An 11439-nucleotide genomic window follows, 5' to 3' on the forward strand; every position below is an offset into this window, starting at 1 on the left:
GCGCGAGCCTCCGCGCACCCCAACGCGCGGGGAAGTCCGAGGCGCCCGGCTGTGAACGGACAGGATCCGAGTGAGATGGAAAATGGGGCGGAAAAGCCCTGATCCTTATGAAGGACGAGACTCAGTTGTTAAATTTTAAGGGGTACCCGATGGCTTTTTCCAGGCACTCTACCAAAGAGCCGGCGGACAGAAAATCCCTCTCCACTTCCACAAATTTGATGTAGATGGATTTGGGCGAGACGCCGGGCTCTACGACGCAGTTCTGAGATAAAAAGGCGTTGATCCCGACCCAATCTTTGCTGAAGGTTTTGGTGTTTGCCTGGAAGTGTAAAAACAGGCACTGCTGGAGAGTCCGGACCTCAGCGATGCCAAGGTAACAGTAGATAATCCGGGCGGATTCCATATCCACCCGGAGGGAGGCCTGCGGAGAGGGGACCTCCAGCTCCCCTGGAGTCTCATTGCTGGGGTCAGGCGCCCGGTGCTCGGCCAGAGGGGAGGGGGGCTTCTCGTGGCACTCCTCATATCCGATGGCGTACAGGCCAGGGCTTTTGGGGATCCCTCCCGGCAATAAATACTGCACCACGTTCCCCCCGGTGGGTTTGGAGTGAGCGATGGGGATCCAGTCGATCTCCATGTGCAGCTCCAAGCATCGGGCTTCGCTGATGGTGATCTCCAGGAATTTGTAGTAAACGTTTTTCCAGTTCATTTTCTGCACTCGGGTCATGATCACCCGACCCTCGGGTTTCTCCGAGTTGAAGTATTCCCGGAGCCGCTTGCCGAGGGGCACCTGGGAGCTGATCTCTGCGTAGTGGTAACGGATATCCTCCTTCCAGCGGGTGTTGTACCCGATGCCAAAAATGGCCAGTTTGTTAGAAAGATGGAGCCTGGAGAAGTCCGTCCAGCTCTGAAACAGCTCCCACTTCAACTGGACCGACTCCAAGATTTGCATAATGTTCTGCATGACGTCACGCTTCCTGGAGATTAAGGAAGAGGGAGAGAAGGATAAAGGCGTCAGAGCTGGAAAACCATCCCGGCAAAAACACCGATCTTTGGAAAACATTAATCTCAATCGGCTTTCTCAGCTGATTTTTATGATTACTATAAATATTGCTGGGGGAGCTTATGGACTAAAATAACCCCCTGATGGGTTTTGGGAATTTTTTTAATTAATCTTGGCAAAATCAAAACAAGCCCAACCCAAACTCCTCCCAACATCAAGGCAGCTCCAAGGAAACACGTGTCTGGCATTGCTGAATAAAACCACACCTAATTACTGGGTCATTCTTTCCATTGCCACGTGGTCCATGTGCTGCATCCCCAATTCACAACTGCCACTCCAAAGACTTCCACCTCATTGTTATTCCAAGAGTAATGCCAGCAAACAGGACCATTAATTGTAAAAACCCCCATGGAAGCATCAAGCTGCTCCAAAGGGCTCGGTCACAGTGCTGGGATGGAAACATGGCTCAAGTGACCAACACCCTGGAGTAGAAGATACACCCAGACACATTCTCGATCCTGTGGGATCAACAGTGGGAATTCCTCTGGATAGGCAATTAAAAAATCCCCATGCTCCCAAAGAGCTATTTGCACTCCCAGTAGTGAGGTTCCATGGAGTGGCTGACATTGGCAGAGAGCATCCACGTGCACCTGTGGTGAGCTGGAGCAGCTTCCTCTGGGATGAATGAGACCATCAGGGTGTAATTAGCTGGCAGGGAGAACTCCTAATCTGAGGAGTTATTGTCCTGTGACCAAAGGTGTAGGAAGATAATGCAACTTGTTTGCTATCAGAGAAGCCTCTCTTGGTCCAACAAACAGAATGTCCATGCAAGTCTCCTTCCTTTTATCCATTGTGCCACGTCTGGAAACCAGAACTGGGGGGTCACCACATTCCCAAGAGGGAATTTGCTCCTCCCAAACCCCACCAGGAATACAAACTGTACCAAGCAACAGTGCTTTTCTTCTGTGGGGCAGAAACTTCCCTGTGCCCTGGGAGTTCCTCAAGAATTTGCAGCACCAACCACGCCAGAAGATTCCTGGATAGACCTTAAAAGACATTTTGGGAAGCACATCTCTGCCATGGCTGGCGCATAACTGAGTTTCTAGAGAACAGAGGAGGGACAGGCTGGGCAAGCAGAGCTGTGTTTGGGCCAGAGGTTCTCAAAAATGCCTGTTCCATTGCCACCAAAATCCTGTTTCTTACTGCAAGTTATTCCTGAGGAATCAGTTCCACTGCCTGGCAACAACGGAGAGAAATCCCGGGCAAGGAGAACACGTGTTCACCCCAAATCCACTTCCATTTACACACAGGCACTGCGGCAACACTGAGTCGAGGCTTCCCTGCTGCTCTGCCACCCTTGAAAAATGTCTTTTGGAGGTGCAGGTTCACCTTCTGGGCACAAGGGGAGGGGACAGACGAGGGGACAGGGCAGTGCCGGAGCCCAGCGCGGTGTCTCAGCGCCGGCACGCGCGCGCTCGACTCCCGATGGCAGCTGAGCTCCAGCTGCACACGGATTCCCATCCCAGGCAGAGCCAGGAGAGCGCGGCGTGGGCAGGTTTTCATTCAACAGCGGAGGAACAGAGCGAGGAACCGAAAGCAAAGCCCCCACCTTTATTAATTGCACTATAAATATTCAGTTTAGCTCGGCACAATCCGGAGCTGGAGCTCCGGTGCATTAGTCACTCCGACTGCTCCTGTGGGGAACAGGAGCCTTTCCATGAGAGGGGATCTCAGGCAGCAGAGAAAGGCTTTCCACAGGGAACTCACCGCTTCCAGCATAGAGGAAACCAGGGAAAGAGGAATCTTAAGGAGTTTTGCCTTTCAGTTATAACATCTCCTCCCTTATGCTGGGACCCGATGGCTCAGCTGAGCTTCACATTCCAGGCTCTATCCGGGACCTCCACGTCAAGCAGAGGTATCATAAGCAGTAAGACTTATTTATTTATTTATTTATTTATTTATTTATTATTAAATTTTAATTGTCAATTGTTGAACTATTTTAAATTATTTATTTAATATGCATTTATGTATTTGTTTTATTTGTATCGCTAATATTATTCACTTTTCATGATAAAAACGGGAGGAGAGCAGAGTGTTTGCCCTGTCGTGTATCTCAGGGCAATCTCACTTGTCAGCTGCAGAAGGTGCCCTAGAGCTGGATTTTCCCCTGTCCTCAAACCACCACCTGCCTGCTGGAGTCTGGGATCTGTGTTTCTTCCTCCTTGGAAGCTTCTGCAATTCAAATGAGGAAAAGACTGGAGACAAGAGCCGGGGCAAGTTCGTTCCAAGGCGCTGTTCCCAAACCAAGCAGACTTCAAAGGGGTCAGAACAGCTGCTTTCAGTGGAGTTCCACGAGCTTTTCATCCTCCCAACGCCCGCAGTGAATCAAACTGCTCCTCAAATCAACTCAAAACAGTGGAACGGTCTTGAAGCAGCATTTCACTTTTCAAAACAGTTTATCTGGAGGCAGCAGCGTGCCAAGGGGAGGCAACAGCAGAGCTACTGCAGGGAAGGAGTATCTTGATGGAGCATGGGATGTGGACATGGGTTACCTATTCCCCTTGGCTTCCTACACCGCCCAAAATAAGGTGACACTGGAAAAGATGGGAAGTCCTCGTATGTCACAGACTCATAGAACAATTTGGGCTGGAAAGGACCTTAAAGATCATCTCATTCCAAATCCCTGTCATGGGCAAGGACACCTTCCACTATCCCAGGTTGCTCCAAGCCCCATCCAACCTGGCCTTGAACACTTCCAGGGATCCAGGGGCAGCCACAGTTTCTCTGGGCAACCTGTGCCAGGGCCTCCCCATCCTCCCAGAGAACAATTCCTTCCCAATATCCCATCCAACCCTGCCCATTCCCCCTTGTCCTGTCCCTCCATCCCTTGTCCCAAGTCCCTCTCCAGCTCTCTTGGAGCCCCTTCAGGCACTGGAAGGGGCTCCAAGGTCTCCCCAGAGTCTTCTCTTCTCCAGGCTGGGAGTGTTCACCCAGAGAAGGTTGCTGGGAGACCTGAGAGCCCCTTCTAGTGCCTGAAGGGGCTCTGGGAGAGCTGGAGAGGGACTTGGGACAAGGGCCTGGAGGGACAGGACACAGGGAATGGCCTCCCATTGCCAGAGGGCAGGGGTAAATGCGACATTGGGAAGAAATTCTCCCTGGTGAGGGTGGGGAGGCCCTGGCACAGGTTGCCCAGAGAAGCTGTGGCTGCCCCATCCCTGGAAGTGTCCAAGGCCACGTTGGACAGGGCTTGGAGCAATCTGGGCTAGTGGAAGGTGTCCCTGCCCATGGCAGGGGGGTGGAACTGGATGAACTTTAAGGTCCCTTCCAACCCAAATCATTCTGGGATTCTGATTCCCCATGTCCAAAAGCACAGCACAAGGTTCATCAGATAATTTGAACAATTTTATGGAGGTTATTTCTGCTGAAAATCTGCACTTGACCAAGACTGCAGATGAACCAAAATGCCCTGACTTTGAATTAAGTTATCTACATTTTAAAATGTACCACAAAGAGGTAAAAAGTTAGGCAACTATTTATTTTCTGTGGCTTTTAGATGCAAATCTATTTTTTGAAGATAACAAATAAGTATTCATCTTATCTTTGTATCAGCCCTACTACTCCTGACTGCTTTTAACCTACGAAGTCAGAGTCTAGAAGTTCCTTCCCCTCAGAGACAAGAGGAAAATCAGCTTTCAGCAAATCTGTGGGTTGGAAGATGCTTTGAGCTTCCACTGAGCACGTAGGACTGTCACACTCCACAAAATGTCCCAGAGTTCAGAGACTCCAGTGCATTTTAGGGGGAATTTAAGGGGGAAAAATGACCATAAAACTCTGAAAGGTCTAATTTACCAAAATCTAATCCAGCTGTCCACGTACAAAACTTCGAAGAGAAGTTTCAGGTAGTCCAAGCCTTCACCTCAGAAAATTCAGGATTATTTTGCTATGCTATGCAGTTTCCTAAAGGCAAAATTACTCCAGAGCAGCACCAAGAAACTGTTCAATAACAACATTTATGCTGAAAAACGTTATTCTTCTCCAGGTTGTCCTGGAGTTGCTAAACTGAATTTGCTCCACGTGAAGAAAAAAGTCACCTTTGGGCACGTGAAAATCCACCTGAAGAGAGAAGTTTGATGAAGCTACAGCACTACAATGAAAGCTTCTCGTTAATTATTTTTATTATTTTCTTTTTAAATTGTTTTATTTTTATTCGTATTTTAAGGTTGGGGGTTTTTTTGCAGGTTTTGGAGGACTTTTTTTCCGTTGAGTTACAGCACAAAGCCTGTGTTGTGTGACTCACCAGGGACGCTCAGCTGCTGTTCCCAGTGCTGGTGACCTCCTACGCTACAGGAGCTCGTTTTCCACCATGGAAAACCCCCGACTGACTCCAGATGACTACAAGTCATCTTGGCGGGGGAGCTCACGTGTGGAACACGCCCTGAAGGCTCTGTGAGCCCGGCTGCTGTGGCTCACTACCCCCACAGATGGATCCACAGCCTCCCCGTGGGTTTTACAATCCTAAAGGTTGGCAGAAAGCAGCACTGGATGGAGAAAATCCAGCACAATTCCTTTCATTTTTGGGAATGCTCCGTGTTATTGTTGGCGAGGGAGATCCGCGTGCTCAAAGCGCCCAGAACGCTCCAGCGTTTGTTACAGTAAACCCAGCCAAAAGGCTACAAATAAGGTCTGGAAAGTTATAAAAATGAAAATAAAAGGCTCCCAAGCTTTGGCGTGCCTTCCCACCAAGGAAGGGAGCTTTTCTTGTGGATTTTATCCGTGGTTTAAGTCCTTGCATCCATGTAGTAAGCCTCGTTTCGTGTGCTGAACGGCAAAGCCAAGGAGAAACAGAGCTGCGAAGCTCTTCAGCTGTTCTGAGGTAACAGGAATAATGCATAAAGCAGATTCAACTGTATGAATAGTCTTGCACAATGTATTTATAATTATAATCAGAAGTTTCAAATATCCTCCCCTCCTGCACAACGTCCCCAGGGAAACACATTCCAGGGTAAAACATTCATAAACTACTTACTGCGCGTCTTCTGAAGACTCCTGTTTTATCTTTAGTGTTCTTTTTGTGGTAGGCATTTCATCTGAAAGGTAAAATTCCAACACATAATTATATTTTAAATAATGCACTTAGGGCTTTTTTTTTTTTTTCCCAGAGGCTGAAATTAAATAAAAAACAAATTAAAGTTGCTTCCTAAGCCAGGCAGTCTGCTGGAGTTCTGCACGAGACAGTTCCAGTTCCTAAACCCTCTGTAATTGATTTGGTTTTTCTTTAACTTGGAAGGGATGCTGTCAGTTAAGATCTGAATCTCTCCCTGCAAGTGCAAAACCTTTCAAGGACAAGGCTCCAACCCCTGCTGTTAAATCACAAATGGACTGAATCGCAAACTGCATTGTTTAAAGAAATAGGGAAAAAAAATAGGAAAAAGAAATAAAAAAGGCAATTTTGCTTCCAATGGCACAGCTGAAGACAGGCAGCAGCAGAACTGCATCTGTGCTGCACTCAGATGCTGCGTGCCAAGTGCTTTGCTCACAGCTTCTGAGCACGAAGGACATCGTCAGCCCCGGCGCACGCACACGGCCCCGAGAGCGGTGACGAACCAGGAGATCCCGCTTTGACTCACCAAAACAAGCCAAACCAGGCAGGATTAGCCGTCATTTGCATACGTTTTGTAACGTCTTCTTCTCCCCACCGTTTCTCTCCCACATATTTCTGATTTTTAAATCCCCCAGGGAAGAAGCCTGAGGCACCGGAATGCACTCGACAGCCAACTTGGAAATTTTAATGTTAAACTGTGATTTAAGGCTCTTCCAAAGCATCCTGACTCACCAGTCCCTTAAACACAGATGTGAACACATACCCGACTGCATCTCCTCTCCCTCTTTCATCCTACAAATGGGGGGGAAAAAAGCCTTTATCTAATTCACCTTCTTCACTTGCAACTCCATTGAATTTGATCAACTTAAAGTTTCCTGTGCTCAGGCAAGGGAGGAACACACACACATAAGAGCAGTGGCTCAAGAGGGAAAAATAAGCCTAAAGAAAGCCACTTCTTCCCAGAACTGCTCAGACTGGTGTGCATTTTCCATCAGGAATGTGGTACCTCGCTCTGTTTAACAAAGTTCAGTAACCCACAAGCAAAAACTAAACCTCCAAATTAAGTAATAGACTGATTCTTATGCAGAGACAGCAATAATTCAGGCAAGAAAAGCATGTGGAAGAGTTTGGTTTAGGTCTCAATCCTCAAGTGTGAGCTTGCTTGCTATTTTTGTATTTAAGAAAGGCCACATGCCTGGATATAAACATGTTTAATTTCAATATATCAGGGTATAGAGGAAGGAACAACACTTTTTTATAGTTGTTGGTGTCACCAGCAGCAGGTTGAAGCCCTATTCACAATTTAAGCAGATGGTGTTTGAGTGATAACACTCAGGTACCACTGAAAGGGAATTTTACTTCCCTTGAAGGGAAGTAAAACTGAGAGCAGAAGGAGAGACAGGGAAGGTGTCACCTCCTCCATCATTTCTGGTCACACAGCCCTTCTTTCCTCCTGCCAGGCTCTTTGAACTCCAGTCCTGACCCTAAAATGCTTCAAGAACCACGTGTTGCTTTTGACTGACCGGGGGATTTCTGCCCCTTTTCTCCCCAGGGATGTGTTTGGCACCCTGAGGACATCACACCCAAGAGATGAAAGCTGGTACTGAGACACGTTTGTGTGAGACAGGCACGAGCACAGGTAAAATCCAAGGCTGGAGATGTGCCAGGCTGGGGTTTCTTACCCAATTCCTGCTCGCCGGTCTGGTAGCAGTGAAGGTCCTGACTGTGGTTTCCCCAGTCCTCCTGGGAATACTCCTCCATCGTGCTGCCATCCGACTCCAGCTCCTGGTACAAGCCGCTGCTGTTGATGAGGACGGGCTGGCAGGGCTGGGAGTCCCATCCTCCCTGCCCAAACACCTGCTCCAGCTGCTCGAACGTGTAGCTGCTTTTCCTCTTCCCCACGCCGTGCTCCTTCACGCGGCTGTAGCACCTGCGGAGGGTCTGAGACAGAGAAAAGCAGGTTGAGCCACGGGGTGCTGGGCTGGACGACCACACAGGCACCTGCAGACAGTCACAGGGCTGCCAGGCAGAGTTTAGGGGCTTGGGGGTTATTTCTACTGGTCATATTTGCCCCACGCTCACGAGCAACGCTCCCAAATTAATCTACACCCACCAGGAAGCATCGTTATGTACCCGACGTTCCCACTTGGCATTAACGTTACTACAACAGAGGACAAGTTGTGTGGCAGCTACAGGTTCCTTGGGTTTAACTTGGCTGATTTATTCTCCTTCCCACTTATTAAAAAAAAAAAATAAAATCCCCAGATGTGCTATGGGCGCAGGGAAAAAAATAAAATAAATCAAAATACCAAGAGCCCCCCAGTCAGAGACACCAACCAGCCAGGAAAATGCACACCTACTACAAGGAGGAGAAAGCAGAGCTGGTGTTGTGCCCACAGCTTGGAGAGGGGGAAGCAGGGAGGAGAGAGAAAGGAAAGAGAAAGATTTCCCCCAAAGCAAAGACAGTCCAACCTTCCTTACTCTTGTAAGAAGACACAAGGTACAAAATGGATATGCCTAAGCTTTTCAGCTAGAAAAATATATATTACTTACACATTTTTGCATTCCTTACTAACTCACTCTGTCTCTTGTGAAGCTGCTGAAATTTAAAAGAGGTCAAATCAATAATGCTCCCAATTCCCAGACTTCCATATCAAGCATTAAGTAAGAAACAGCACTGAGGTGGCTTGGTCTGAGCAGCCTCTCAAACAGTGCTGGGGCCAAACCTCCCACACAGATGCAAAGGGCTCATCTGCCTTTGGTGATCCCTTTGACATCCCACACCAACGGCTGAGCTGCTCCACAAGTTCCATCCACCTTTTCCCCCTAATCCAGAGCAACATACAACTATTTGGGGGTAAAAAAACTAAAGTTTAATACGCAGGTCTCGATGTGGTTTTAATCCTAATACTGCTCTACTTTTGAAAGGCCCCAGGTTTGCTGGAACTTGATGGCTTTTGGATCGGTAAAGTGCTAGAAAACATTAATTTTTTTAAAATTAAATGTATTAGATTGTTGGGGTTCTAACCTGAATGGCAAAGTTGCCTCTGGAATTCAAGAGAGGCAACAATTTGGGAAGAGCTAGTACTGTTGCTTTCTGGAGAAGGACTGTAACAGACACATCATTACAAAAAACACTAGTTTTATTCCCCAAAAAGGAACTTTTATGACTCCAGAAAGCTGGAACCTACCTAATGCTCCTCATATGCTGGTTTAACAGCATCAGCAGGAAAGGGATACATTTCTAACCAGTTTCCTCCTGAGATTCAGAGCCCTGGGAGCAGAAGCAAAACTGCTAAGCAGCAAGTCAGAATTACCCTGCTGTTTTAAACAAAAACACACAAAATTAACACAAAATAAAAAAACAACCCATATAAACACACAGGCAGCAACAGGCACCAGTGGTTTACAGCGGTTTGAGGTGGAACCCTTCCCACTTTTGCCTTTGCTACCTCAGGATAAACAGACAGATCCTCTTTGGATGGACACCAGCACATTTTAAGCTTCTGTCTGTGAGCTGGGGGGAAAACAACTGGCTACAGCAACCTGGAACCAAAACCTGGCCTTGAAACCTCTCAGCACCCACTAGGTGTAAAGTGGTTCCCTCAGGCTGTACATTTGCTTGCTAAAATTCAGTTTCCTCACTCCAATTTCTCTCCTTTCAGCTCAAATCTCACCAAGTGATATCTCAAAGTGCCCAAGTGATAAGAGCAAACTCTTGTTTCACTCACAGACTCTTTCTAAAATCCACCCCAAATCAGATCTTCTTAAAAATATATTTCCCAAATCCCAGTTCTTACGTCTGCCCTGGCTTATCCACCAGAGTTAAACACAGATTTAGAGCCTCTAGCTGAATTTATTAGCAGCCTTTAAGCGACACAAACTGTCTCCTAAACACCCCTACTCCTGGCCAAGCCCTCTGGGATCGCTCAACACCCACAGCCACTCTATTTTCACACTCTATTTTCAGCCTCTGCTTCCAACACTGATGGGGCTATGGAGGATCTCACACTGGGTTGTAGCCCAGTAGTAATTAATTATTTCAGTCAGGCTGCAAACTGGCTTATTTTACTATGAAAATAATTTAGCAGCAAGTCAATGAAGGTTAGTGGAATAACTAAAGGGAGCAAAGCAGAAAGGGGGACAAAATTAAGTGAGCAGTAGTGTCACTGCTCATTACTCCTGCAGGTCAAGAGTACTTTTGGGGATACTGCCCAGATGCTCACCTGGGTGTGTTACCTCTGCTTCTGCCAGGAGATAACCAAAAATTTGAGGGAGATAATCTCAAATTTGGGGCTTTCCAAAGCACCAAAGGGCCTGTGGCCAAGCAGCTGGTGGCTCCTTGGTCTTGTCTGCTGGAGAATCGAGATTCCTGCTAACTCTTTCTTCTTGGAGATTCTTCCCAGTGTCTCCAAAGGGCAGTCCATACTAGTTTTTATGATGTTCCCTCCCAGTGCCACAGGTCAGCCTCGTTTCACATAAGCCCCACAGCCTTCTCTTCTTCAGAGACTCTGGTAAGACCTAAATAATTGCTCAGATTTCAGGAAACCTGGAGAGTTTTTAGCCCTTAACCTTTCTCCCACCGGGTTATTCTGATCTCCAAGATCTAGGATCTGGTTTTTCTTACGCACCTCCTCTACTCCTCCCGGTGTCCAGCTCAACTCCTGCTCCGTGGTTCCTAAAGTGCACATACACATATTGATACAGAAACACAAGAAACCAGGAAATGTAGGACAAGTAACTGAAAACAGACCTGATCACTGCCCAGTGACTGCCCAGACTGGAAGAGATCGAGGCTTTTGCTTATTGTTCTGCAACACTGCCTGCAACACGAAGACAGATTATCCCCACTTAATTTATAATTAGGAAAACCAAAGGAGGAGACAGTCACAAAGCTCAACGTGGATTTTCTCACCATTTCTAACTCATGAGTCCTCATCTCTACGAGTGAAGCCACCGGAGAACCTGGACCTCTGCAGGAACTGCAGGATGAGGATCAGAGAAGCCTTAGGGAGTGACTTTAGGAAGGCTGATATCACAGTCCTCCCTCCAGCAAAAAATGAGGGAGAACCACACCACAGCGAGCTTTTTATACATAACCTGAGGTGGTCTAACACAAGGAACTCCAGATCCCTGAGCTTATGTTATTACTCAGGGAGACACCACAGGCTCTGCAGAGCATTTTGGTGGCCTGTGGCTGTGTCCACAATCATCTCTTTAAGTTGAATTACAGCAGCCTAAAGGGGTCCCTATGGCCCTGAGCACTGCTCAGCAAAACACTCAGCTCCAAAGATGCTCTTTTACTTAATGGGAGAGAGGAGCTCTCAGCTCTATATCC

General features: G+C 47.4%; 1 protein-coding gene across 3 annotated transcripts; it reads right to left on the reverse strand.

Annotated features, from left to right (window-relative positions):
- Positions 1–29: 29 nt before the first annotated feature.
- On the reverse strand, positions 30–11228 carry MSANTD2 (Myb/SANT DNA binding domain containing 2). 3 transcript variants are annotated; one of them, XM_029962135.1, is made up of 7 exons: positions 10855–11228; positions 10733–10779; positions 9293–9375; positions 8655–8700; positions 7784–8042; positions 6027–6087; positions 30–974 (listed from the first exon to the last, which is right to left on the reverse strand). In XM_029962135.1, exons 4-7 carry the CDS (start codon positions 8664–8666, stop codon positions 122–124), a joined length of 1185 nt encoding a protein of 394 aa, XP_029817995.1. In that variant the 5' UTR covers positions 8667–8700; positions 9293–9375; positions 10733–10779; positions 10855–11228; the 3' UTR covers positions 30–121. The 3 variants fall into 3 exon arrangements, with proteins under 3 accessions (XP_029817995.1, XP_017934233.1, XP_008927651.2); XM_018078744.2 differs by having other exon boundaries at positions 10733–11228; XM_008929403.2 differs by lacking the exons at positions 10733–10779; positions 10855–11228 and having other exon boundaries at positions 8655–8697; positions 9293–10126.
- Positions 11229–11439: the final 211 nt, after the last annotated feature.

This window comes from Manacus vitellinus, unplaced genomic scaffold (assembly GCF_001715985.3).
Source record: "Manacus vitellinus isolate BGI_N305 unplaced genomic scaffold, ASM171598v3 scaffold_41_pilon, whole genome shotgun sequence".
Lineage (NCBI taxonomy): Eukaryota > Metazoa > Chordata > Aves > Passeriformes > Pipridae > Manacus > Manacus vitellinus.